Genomic DNA, 12,404 nt, shown 5'->3' on the forward strand with positions numbered 1-12,404 from the left:
GCTCTGCTCGGTAGCATCCAGCTCTGACCATCACTTTGCTGTCGACTATATTGGACACTGAATAAACAATAACACGTAATAACTTGGTGTGTGTCATGAACTTTATTGATACTGATGTAAACCAAACAATCAATAGCTGACGTCCCTTGGCTTGCTAAAGCTGGGCGTACACTGTACGATATTTTAAATCATGTACTCAGCTCCAGCTCAAACTACGACTAAATCGCAGGGAGAGTCGGCTCGTGGAGCTGCTTCAACAGTGCGATACTCTCACGAGGAGCGATTTGAATTTCAAACATGTTTGATATTCTTGCGACGCTGCGATTTCTGATCGGGAGTTGGTCGTGAGGTGTGAATCGCTCCTCGTTAACCCGTGTAAACTATACGATGCACGACACGCGATTGAGCCGAAACTCGCAAAAATAGTCGCACGAGTGAAAAATCGGCTGAAAATGGGCCAAAAATCGCACAGTGTACGCCCAGCTTAACCTAGCTAGATATTGTTAACTAAAGCTGTCAGTATCATATGTAATATTATAATATATCATAATAATATAGACTGTTTTACCACTCCGTAGGATGACTAATGGAACCAGCTATACCTTAAATAATAGTTAGTTACCTAGCTAGTGCTAGCTGGTGTTAGCTTACCCTGGTATAAGTGAATAAATTATTCTACAAACAATTTGTAGCCTCTATTTAACTTGGAACCGTTCGTTGTTGAATGTTCTCCAACGATACTGGAAACATATTTAAAATTCAGTCTCGGCAGCGACGACAGGGATGAAGTAAACACACGCTCCATGCTGAGGTGAACTGACAACAACTATCTTCTGCGAGTACCGGAACTTGTTTTACCCGGCGGTGACGTATTTCCACTTTGTTGTGAAAAGGGCCTATTCTCGTTCTCTGTATCACTCCGCGGACGCGTTGTCAAGTAACGGCATGTACATATATTCACGATAACACACTCCCTCTCGTGTTCTATTTCTCAATTAGCTGCCAATCAAAAAGTTAGGCTGCCGTCAATATAGAATAAACCAGGGGTCACCCACGTCATGAGTCGGCCGCGGGCTTGTTTAAAAAATTGCTCACTATAGTGCGAAGCGCTGCATCGTTTGTTTTTGCTACTATTATAGATTGTCCGCGGTTGCTAGCGGTCTTCCCGCTTAGCAATTGACACTCACACACGCAACTTTCGTTCGCCACCCCCCCCCCCCCCCCCCCCCCCCCCCCCGCTCAACAACTTTCGTTCAAAAATGGAGTCATCGCAAAACTAAAACACGACTTTCCCAATGTAAAATCCATTCATTGCATAGCTCACCGACTGGAATTAGCTGTGCATGACTCCTTGAAATCTGTGTGTGGATGCAATCATTTTGAAATGTTCATCTCAAAACTATACAGCTTATTTCATCAGTCACACAAAACTGCTAGATTGCTACAGGAAGCAGCAGATGACCTTAACATTCAAATTTTGAAGATTGGCCAGGTCTTCACTGTAAGGTGGGTTGCTAGTAGTTTTAATGCAGTGAGAGCTGTGTGGAGGAGTTACCCAGCTCTGGCAAAACATTTTACAACTGAGAGTGAGAACAAGTGTCATTCTGACAGTGTGAGGAAGAAGTACACTGGGCTGTTGAAGCACCTCACCAGAGCTGGTTTTTTGTCTGATTTGGCCTGCATGAAAGATGTTTTAAGAGAACTACAGAGCCTCTCTTTGAAGCTGCAGCGAAGAGACACAACACTTGTTGACAGCAACAACTTTATCCAACAGACAACTGAAATTCTAACTGCAATGAAACTGCAAGGTGGAAAATCAGCAACAAAGGCCCAACAGAGCATTTTGACTGGTCTGTTTAAAGGTGTTAAGTTTACTGGTGAGAGAGCAGGAAAAATAAACAGCCCTCAGTTTTACCAAGCAGTTGTTGACAACTTGAATGCCCGCCTACCAAGTGATGATCTTGTTCAATTACTGAGGCCTCTACACAAGTCCAGTTGGCCACAAAAGCGTGAAGAGCTTATCTTGTTTGGTGAGACTGAAGTGCACAAGATGGCAAAACTCCTTGGTGAACCTACCAGAGAAGCAATTGAGGAATTCAGAGAGTACAAACTACAAGGGACACAAGAGGGAGCGATTCTGAAGAGACTTCTAATTGCCAGTAAGACCTACTTAGCTACCTCTGCCGAATGTGAGAGGGGGTTTTCAGCTGTTAATGACATGACAGGAAATCACGAAATAAACTCCGTGCAAAGAGTCTGTCTTCTCTTCTTTTTGTGGACATTAATGGACCACCTTTGGAGATCTTTGACCCTACTCCTTTTGTGATGTCCTGGTTAAAAGCTGGACATCGCCTTTCAACATCTTGGGTGACTGGGAGGAAACCACAAGAAAGTGAGCCTAAACCTTTGTGGTCAATTTTTTAAGGTAAGACTTATTTTATATATTTTTATTAGGCTATTTTGAAAATCAACAATTTTAAAAGGCATTAGCCAAGCTATATAAATGCATTCCTATTGTTCAACTTAACATTAAATACTGTAGTCCCAGTGTCAAAATAAAGTGGATGAGATGGGACAAAAAAAGCCTTATCTGCAGGAATTTTAAGTTACATTGTCATTTTCTATTTGTATTGAATGAAATCAATAAATTATTCCTGTGGGAGAGATCATGTAGAATATAAATAAAATTTTGATGGCAAGAAATCTGAGGAAAGATAGCAGTCAATAGCATTGTGTGTGTTTTTGCAGGATTAACTGTGGATTTTGTTGTATAATATATTATGACTATAAAGGTTATTGTGTGATATGTGCTACATACAGCTGATGTAATAGATTTATCATTTACGTGCTGTAGACATTACAGTAAGAAAGCAAGACACTGTAAGGATGGTAAGACTTCAGTTTACTGAAGCATGTGCTTGCGCTGTACTGGTTTTCATTTACACCCTGAAAAAAACTTGACCCTGTTGGAAAAAAGAAAATTAAAGGCTAATAACTTGATTGTGGAAGACTGTGGGAAAGCAGGAGTAAGGAGGCCTCAGTGGCCTTGAGGAGAACAGAAGGGGCCTATTCAGTGCAGGATGTGTAGCAAGCAGTTTTTAGATAACCAGGCACACAGGCTGGGAGAAGAGGAGCAGGTGATTTTCCATGGAGAGCAGCCAGGATTGGGGAGTTATCGAAACTTAACAAATCGAAACTTATGGACAGAGGGTATGAAAGAAAGGACATCGCCCAGCACGAGAGGCTTTTCGCTTGGACACTGCTGAGATCCACTTGGGTTAGGTAGATTCCTAGGCAAACTAGCACCAGTGCACTGAAGAGTTTGTACCACGTATACTTCTATTATATTGCATTCATTATATTCTATATAAATCATTTTAAAAGAACTTTTGTTGTCAAGACTTTGCTTGGACCACTCAGTCAAAAACCAGTCGGTTCATCGGGGCGGTGTTGGGGCCCGTCTGGGTCGGAGAAGAAAATTCCCAAAACTTGTTGCTGTTATAACATAAATCCTTTACATTTGTTAGGTTATGAAACCCACATTACTCCATCAATCAACGATCAAACTATCCAAGTGAATAAAGAAAAAATGATCAAATATATCACATTTACTTTGTTCAAAACTTGAAATATCAAATAACTGAAAAATGCACCCGAACTGAAAAATGCTCCCTCTGAAAAAGACTGAAGCGCAGCGATTTATTTAGCCACAACAAAGCAGCTTTTACTGCCGTTTCGTTTGTGGTTGTGAACACATCGCAGTTTGCTTTTTAATTCTTTGACAATTCGTCGTTTTACTTGATGTCTAATTTTGGCATACTTAGTTTAACATTTAACATTTTAGCTTTACTCAAATCAAGACTTCTTCAGTTCAGCGGTGTTCCTGCCAGGTCATATAGATCAGGTTGCTAGGGCAACCATGGTCGTTAACACCTCTTTGTGTGTTCAAGGAGATGGAAGACCCAACTTCTTTTGGGGGGGGGGGGGGGGGGGGGGGGGACACTTCCAAACTTTACTTTTATATTTAATGGTAAGTAGCTCTTAATATGTTTATAAATAAATATATATATATATATATATATATATATATATATATATATATATATATATATATATATATATATATATATATATATATATAGTACTCTTTATTTCCTTTGTATAATTTCCTTATATTTGATGCATTACATTCAGTCACTAATGGACTAAAGACAAATAATATTCATCTCAAATTGCAGTATGTTACATTAATGTTTGGTTTGGTCCATGTGTAAGCTATTCAGGGTTACCAAAGGTTCAGAACATCAATTCATAGCATTTCGATGTCTGCCCCTAGATTTCCTCCTGCGTCGTTTCCCAAAGCGCTACCGTAATACCGCGTGTATGCGCGTAAATGAGCTTTCAGTGTAAATAGCGCGACCGAGCTGTTGCGAAGCTGCGCTCGGCCTCACAAAATAAGACAATTGCAAATCTAAATGAAAAAATTATTGAATGTGATTTTTTTTTATTCGCATGCATGCATGGAACGTTTAAATGAAAATTTAGGAATACACTGCCATTTTGCGCATTACATTTTTTGTTTAGGAGCTGAAATGCTTCCAAATCTGAGGGATAAGTCTTGGGAAGTGATGTGCTTACATATATTTTGCTATAGGAAAATGCTTGAAAGTCATGCAAAGGATCCTATATATATAATTTCTACAGTAAAAATATTTGAAAAGCAATTTATGAGCATTTTAGATATATTTAATTAAGGTTCAGAACAGCTTTGATAATAAGATCAACTCTTTTGGACAGGGACTGTGTGATATTTCACATTTTTTGGAGCAATTATTTTCATTTGTCTCCCTCTGGACAGCGCTGCCTGTAGATATCTGCTCTGCTGTAGATTATGATGGACTAGATCAGGTGTGGTTGAAATAATAGCTAAAAAAAAAACAAATAATAGCTACTCCCTTAATGAAAATGCCCGAACAGTTTGGATAGCTTTGAACACGTTCATGTTTAGTAGTTTGAATTTCATATAAAATATTAAAATGCTTTTGTGATTTTTATCTCTGAAGTGAATTTCCCCTGTTACCAGTTCTCCTTCCTCTCCACACAGAGGTCTCATGAATGCTTGTATTAAGGTTTCTTGCTAATTTTCTGACGAATTATTTGTTGTTAGGACCATTGCAACAATAATATTTACCAATTTTGGGTGTGGGCCATTTTTCACCCAGGAGAAACACGGACTTGAAATAGGAGGAAATATTCTTGACTTGAAACCCATTCTCAAAACTGGCTACAGGTTTCATTCAAATGCAAATGAAATGCTTTGTCCTTGATCATGACTCTGCACAGGACTGGGTATCTAGTCCTAGTAGGCACTGCTGTGTACTCCCAAAATGTAAATTGGGTAAATACTTCACAGGTTCCTTTTGTACATTAAATTGGCTTAAATTGCTGCGTCCTTCAACACAGACCTGAAGTTAAAGCTCAGTGTGTCAGTCTGGCGGACTTGAGTAGAGTCAAAAACACGATCATATTGTTTTCTTTGTTTTTAAATATTCCACTAGTATACACAGACTGAATTAATTTGTACGACGCCGGTGAAATACACAAAGTAAAGGCTCCACGCGTGGTCATACAACAAGGCAGGATTTGTTGGTGGAGATTAACGTGAAAAGGATGGCCATGAATATTATGATTGTATATCGACATATTTGTTTGAATATTCGTATTTTATCACAACGTTTATTTTGAAAATTGTAAGGCTAGCTAGGCCTAACTTGTCCGTACCTAACGCAGCCACCCAGTAACTTTAACCAGTTTGCCAAATATTTTAACTATATTATATAATTATTTGTGCAGATAAAACCTCTTCCGAATTCTTGCTGAATCTAGGCTATTTTGTGTAGTTAATCGCACAACAGCACTTTGATATTTAAGATGTTCTTTTGTTTCCTCTGTATTCAACTAAACGTTCACGCAGTCACTCAGTCCGCATCACATTACTGCACCCGCGTGTGCTCGTGTCCGCTTAGAATGACTGTGCACGAGTGTGTTCTCTGATCATACATTGGTAGGAATATGAAATATAAGATTTTTAAAGATACGGTTTAGGCTACGTGTAAGTAACATTGTTACATAGTTTCTAATATTTTTTGCAAATAACCGTTCACATTCCATTGTAACTCTTGTCTGCAAATGTTACTTAGTGACTGTGTTAAGAACAAAGTCATAGCTGCATTCAGTTTTCCAAATAAACGTCGTGATGAAATAAATGCAAAGATTTAAGTATCTGCGTTGTATAATGAACGTTAACGGATAAAGGTCTATGTTTACCAATGCGAGTCATTTTACACTGAATTAATGTATGTCGCTAGTAAAGGCATACAAGACATGTTTTAAAAAGGACCTATTAGCCCATTTTGGTTTTCCCTTTCTTTTAATGTGTTTTGCACCTTGTGTATATAGACGGCCTGCAAAGTTACAAAACCCAGAGTGACCAACTCTTGTCCCAAATGAACCATTTTTCTCAGTTGTGTGGAAGATCTCGCCGGAGTTTCAGCCATGTTCTTTGTAACAAGATGAGCGCTTCCTGTTCACAGACAGCAGTGACTCGCCCTCAACGCGCAGCAGCGTCTGCAGGTCTGGAGGTTCTGTGGCCACGTCGTGAAGACGCTCACAACCGTCTGCGTTGTGAAGGAAATTTACCCGAAGAGGATAGCGGAGGGATATTCTGGTTTTATATCGACAGGTATGTTCAAATTTTCGTATTTTATTATAACGCTTATCTGGAAAACTGTTAAAATGGCTAGAGAGGACTAATTTGTTCGTAGCTAACACAGCCACTAACGTTAACCAGTTTGCTAACTATATTAGCTATGCATTTGTGCACATGAAACTTCTTCCGAATTTTTGCTGAATGTAGGTTATTTTGTGTAGTTAATCGCACAACAGCACTTTGCTATTTTATCTGTTTTTCTGTTTCCTCTGCATTCAACTAAACGTTCACGCCGTCACTCGCACCGTCGTGTCTGCTTAGTCGCGCGAGACCGTAGGGTGTGCTGTTGTCCAAAATTGTGCTCGCGCGCTCCAGTGTGTTATGATCATGACGATGTGAAATATCAGATTTAGTTTAGTTTTAGGCTACACGTAAATAGCATTTTGAAATAGGCCTGAAAGACCGTTTTTTGTTGTGTGGTCAAGTCGAGAAGACGTTCACGTCGTTCTGCGTTGTGAAGGAAATCTTTGCTCGGCCACAAAGACGCCACTGGATGAAATTCATGTTTAAAGCAGTTTTTTCCTAATACTCGAATATTTCACGGAGGACTTGTACAAAAATGGTGCGAAGTTCGATGCTTGGCTTTTCATATTTTATTTATTTCCTATGCAAGGGGCACTTGCAGCTTTGTGTGACGCTACCAAAGACGGACTCGGCGAGCCTGTAAGTATTTGTGTTTGTGGATTTGTAAAGTTTAAAGTAAACAAGGTGTGCTAACTACTAGTGTTGCGCGACTTCGGCTAACGGATCTTGGTGTGCTACAGTGGTTCTGTTTATCAACAGCAGGCATCGGTTTCATTAAAAGTTCAGATGTGATCAAAATGTCGAACAGTGTTCGAGTCGAGGTGCACTTGTGGTGACAAACTCCAGGTTAATTATGCAAGCGCAAATCCCCTGTTGCTGGCCGGTAAACGGCTTGGAAACCCCTAGACAGAAAAGTAGTGCGTGAAAATTAGTCGTGCTTAAAAGATCCATAAGAGGAGAGTTCGCCTGCAGACGAATGATAATTATCATTTAAACCCTTTATTGACTTGCCATGATTTATTCTAGTTGATAACAGCGTGGTTTTGCATCATTTTCAAGCGGACGAGACGTGTAGTGGCGGAACAGCTCTGGGCGTTGGTCAAGCCGAGCAGACGTTAGGCGGAATACACAGTGCATGCACGATATCGTGTGTTTTATTGTATTCATTTTGCTTTACAGTTTGTGAGTTTTAAGCTGGTTAGTGTAGCTTTTTGGAAATGTAACGAGAGAAGAGGGGAGCTTATAGAAGTGAAAACACGATCGCACCCCTATACATGTGAGAGTGAGGGAGACGTGTGTAATTTGAAACGAGCGTCCTGAGCCCTTCATCCAAGAGGCGGGGTTAATGGTGATACTTCAACCAGCCACTAGAGGGCGCCCGACAATTGCAAATGGTGGCTTCACTTTTCACCCGCTGTCGTCCAGTGCACTTAAGTCTTTGACGCAACTGCCATTTTCTATTTGAACAAGGAATAGACTGACGCTTCTGCTGTAGTGGTCGTTTACGTTTTTAAGTCAGAACAGTTTTGTGTCTAAGCAGTTAAGGAGATGTACTACTCACGAATTGCTATAAACTACTTGTATTCGATTGGTCGATCAGCAACCTTATTAACATGTCTGAACCCTTGACTTTTCACACCCCTGCACTGCGTGTAGCACAACCTTTCTCGATGAACTCATGACTGTAACTTGATCTTTGTTTAGAGTCCTTCCGTTTTCATGCAAAAATCGTGTTGCGTTGTAGAACCGTAGTGGGGATTATCGATGCTTTGAACGGCTACCCTCGGTTCGGCGGCCGACTGGTATCGCTTCTCGGCCTTTTGGCTAAGATCAAGTGTAGTATCTGTTCTTATCAGTTTAATATCTGATACGTCCCCTACCCGGGGACCATATATTAAATTGATTTTTGGAACAGGGAGATGGAATAGGGGCTTGCTCCGTCCACTCCACGCATCGACCCGGTATTGCAGTACCTCCGGGAACGGTGCACTTCCCCCCCCTTTATTCTGTAAAGGAAAGTTCTCTATCTTATTTTTTTATGTCGTTTTTCTAACGTTTATCTTGTATGTGTGGAATATCTCACATCCTTGAAATGTTATTAAAATAGTCGCTCCAATTAAGAAATTCTCTCGGCGACTGCACTGTTACCTCCAGATAACGCTCTTATTCTCACTTGTCTTCTGGCCACTGAGGGTAAAGCGGGAGGAGTTGAGCGCGTGAATTCATTAACCAAAAGTAAAAGGCAGCGAGCACCAAGAAAAGCCATTGAAAGCTTCATTTCTCCACACCGTTTAATAATACGTCACTCTGCCACATTGGACCGTTGTGAATTTGGCTCCCTTAGGATTTTGCTGTACATCAAACCATTAATAACGTCTCAACGTCCTATGGCTAATTGCATATACCGGAGCCGTGCATCATGGGAAACGTCTTCACAGTTTTGTCTACAGTCGCCTCAGCCCGCCCTCCGTGGTGATAAATATTCGAATCCTTGCGACGTGATTGGTAGTCTACAGTGAATCCGTCCGATGTGATTGGTAGTCTACAGTGAATCCGTGCGATGTGATTGGTAGTCTACAGTCAGAGTCCCGGTCGACCGTAGACTCTGGGCCAATCGGAAGATTTACCGGTCTACGTTGCATTTCTGTAGACTCGTCTCCAAAATTTGGACTCCAAAGCGAAGAAAAAAACAATGAAAGAACAGACGCGTTAAAGCAGTATGTGGTTATATATGTTTTTGTTCGCCTTTCTTTTCGACTGTGTTGAGTTGTTTAATGAAAGGAGAACTTACCCTTCCAGTGAATAACGTGGCTTTTGTTGATCTGGTCCCTCTGTATACCAGGAACTCATACTTACCTGGCAGGGGAGATACCATGATCAAGAAGGTGGTTCACCCAGGGCGAGGCTCAGCCATTGCACTCCGGTTGTGCTGACCCCTGCGAATTCCCCAAATGTGGGAATCTCGACTGCATAATTTCTGGTAGTGGGGGACTGCGTTCGCGCTCTCCCCTGATTTACTCTGGTTAAAAGTAGAATTGTCTTTCTTTGTTTCTTGATTTTGTGGAGAAGACGTGGGATTTCAATGAGGGCAGATATAATGAAGGTATTCATTAAAAACCATACGTGTCCCAATAAATTGCATGCCACATTTTATACATAAGTATCAAATGCTAAACGTAAAACAGTGAAAATATTTCAAGTTTATAATTGGAGTACAATGTATGTGGATGCCACAGCAGCGCCATCTAGCACAAATCAAATATGACAATGGGAATAATATTATATACAAATATCACATGCAGTATGACAACATAAATGATTAGATTATCTCACTAATTGTAATTGTTCTAGAGAATTTCAAAAATGGGCTGTGTGGGCTTTTTTAGTTCAGTAAACCTGGAAAATCATTTGATAGCTGTCCGTTACGAAGTTTCAGACAGTGAAACACTTAATGTACAAATCTTGTATGCTGGTAGGGTTTGGCAATCTTTTGGCTAAAATCAAGTGGTTATTCTTTTCTTAACTATAATAAGAACTTAAATGAGCTTTTAATTAATTAATTGAGCTTTTACAACTTTATTGTAGTACTGGCCACTTTATTGAAGACATGAAATGGGGAACACAAAACAGCTCTGGCCTAGGTGGTAAAGTATTGTTCAACAATGAGAAATGAACAGTCATTAAAAAAAAAAGAAATTAACACTACAGTTAACAATTTAAACAATGTCTTTGAAATTGAGTGTCATTAAAATAAACAATATGCACAATGTAAATATACCATATTTACAGCTCATTCATTCAAGCTGTCAACAACAGAGATGAAGTGTTCAGAGCGGTCAGTCTTTGAAAAATATTTTTTGTGTCCCTGGGTCGTTTGATCACAGACTGGCAGGGTTTGCACTCGTGACCATGTGGCTCCCATTCATGAGGGGTATTCCTTTAGCTTGTGCTTGTATTGTGTTGCTTTTGCCCACGATGGAAGACCTAATGCAGACGGACCAGCAATCTCACAGGTTGTCTGACTGGCAGGCATTATGGACCGTTTGGACTGGCCAGCAATCACAGGTCTGGTGACTACATGTTTTTTCTCTCTCCTGTGGTGGCAGGACGCTGGTGGTTGAGGCCGGGAGTGCGGTGTCATTACGTCCGTCCTTCCCTTTAACACCTTTGTCCCTGCCATGCTGGGTGTGGGCTCACACTGTGTTATGGGTAGTCTAGTGGAGGGAAGACTGCTGTGGTGCTGGAGAGAGGTTGTTTTGTAGTGTGCAAGTTGAGGAGCCTCTCTTGGTGATGGATGAAGTCCTGCCCAGTCTTTGTAAGTAAGTAAGTAAAGTTTATTTATATAGCACCTTTCACAGAACAGAGTCACAAAGTGCTTTACACTGGAGAAAAATAAGTACATAAATTAAAAGTACATAGATAAGAAAGGTAAATAAAATTATACAGAGTGCATGAACAGGATGTACAAAAATAGCATAATAGTATACCAGTGAATTAAATGCCTGCTTAAAAAGGTGCGTCTTAAGTTGTGTTTTAAAAGAATCCACAGAATCAGCTGACCTCATAGCCAAAGGGAGTGAGTTCCAGAGTTTGGGTGCTATGACCTCGAAGGCCCGATCACCACGCTCTAGAAAGGCGCTATACAAGTTGAACAATTCATTCATTCATTCATTCATGTGTTTTAAGCCGGGTGCGTGGAACAATCATGAGGTTGGCTTCAGAAGACCTTAGTACCCTCCGAGGTGCATAGCAGTGAAGGAGGTCATTAAGGTAGCATGGTGCCTTACACCTTAAGGATTTAAAAGAATCTTAAAATGAACTCTGTTCCACCGGCAGCCAGTGAAGCGCAAATAACAGTGGTGAGGTATGAGAACGTCTTTGGCTCTGACATTCCTATCCACACTGCGCCTGTAAGTCTAGTCAAAATCAGCATGTTGAGGCCTACTACTTTAAAGTTTGTTAAATGTAGACAATTACTGCATGTTCACTACACTCACTTGCTGGCGAGGATGGCAGGAAACGTAGCTTGATGAACCTCGCTAAATTGTGATAAAATAGCAGAATCCCATGCAAGACACCCACCTACAGTACCACCTGCTCTACTCCTGGCTGCCTTTGTACAAGGTCCACAGCACAATGAATGAATGAATCTTCAACTTGTATAGCGCCTTTCTATATACCCAAGGTCGCTTTACAGTTTTAACACAGGTACAACCAATCACACTCCAGCGAGAAGCGGCAGCCAATTGCGCACAGCGTACTCTCTACCGGGATCCACAACCCCCTGAGGTACTGAATGGGGTGCAGGAAGGGGAGAGAGGACAGACCCTAGTGGCAGAGCACCATCCACCACTGGGCATACAAGCACACACACTCAGACAACTGCTTTTTATTGACCTCAGTGAGCATCGTGTACCAGTTGGACACATCACAGATGTGATGTACCTGAAATACACAGAGGGGAGATGAATGACGTAAATGCCAATAGATTCATAAGACATTTCATGCTTCCTTTTTGCCTGTTTGCATTATACTTATATAGTATATTGCATTATACTTCTATTGCAATGTATTAACTCGAATACAAGTGAAGCGAGTTGTATCCAGTGGT

The 12,404-nt window shown here is 40.8% G+C and overlaps 1 protein-coding gene and 2 non-coding genes across 3 annotated transcripts; all 3 read left to right on the top strand.

Moving 5' to 3' along the window:
- Positions 1 to 1,225: 1,225 nt before the first annotated feature.
- Positions 1,226 to 10,448, top strand: LOC143475485 (E3 SUMO-protein ligase KIAA1586-like; the record flags this gene model as incomplete). The annotated part of the gene is made up of 4 exons (XM_076973338.1): positions 1,226 to 2,425; positions 6,594 to 6,742; positions 7,383 to 7,432; positions 10,379 to 10,448. A coding segment is annotated over one exon (1,101 nt), but the record flags the coding sequence as incomplete, so codon positions are not given.
- LOC143475808 (U2 spliceosomal RNA) lies at positions 8,598 to 8,788 on the top strand. Its single transcript, XR_013121124.1, has one exon. It is a non-coding gene; the product is annotated as a U2 spliceosomal RNA (small nuclear RNA).
- LOC143475802 (U1 spliceosomal RNA) lies at positions 9,642 to 9,805 on the top strand. The gene has a single exon (XR_013121120.1). It is a non-coding gene; the product is annotated as a U1 spliceosomal RNA (small nuclear RNA).
- Positions 10,449 to 12,404: the final 1,956 nt, after the last annotated feature.

Source organism: Brachyhypopomus gauderio, chromosome 14, assembly GCF_052324685.1.
Source record: "Brachyhypopomus gauderio isolate BG-103 chromosome 14, BGAUD_0.2, whole genome shotgun sequence".
Taxonomy (NCBI): domain Eukaryota; kingdom Metazoa; phylum Chordata; class Actinopteri; order Gymnotiformes; family Hypopomidae; genus Brachyhypopomus; species Brachyhypopomus gauderio.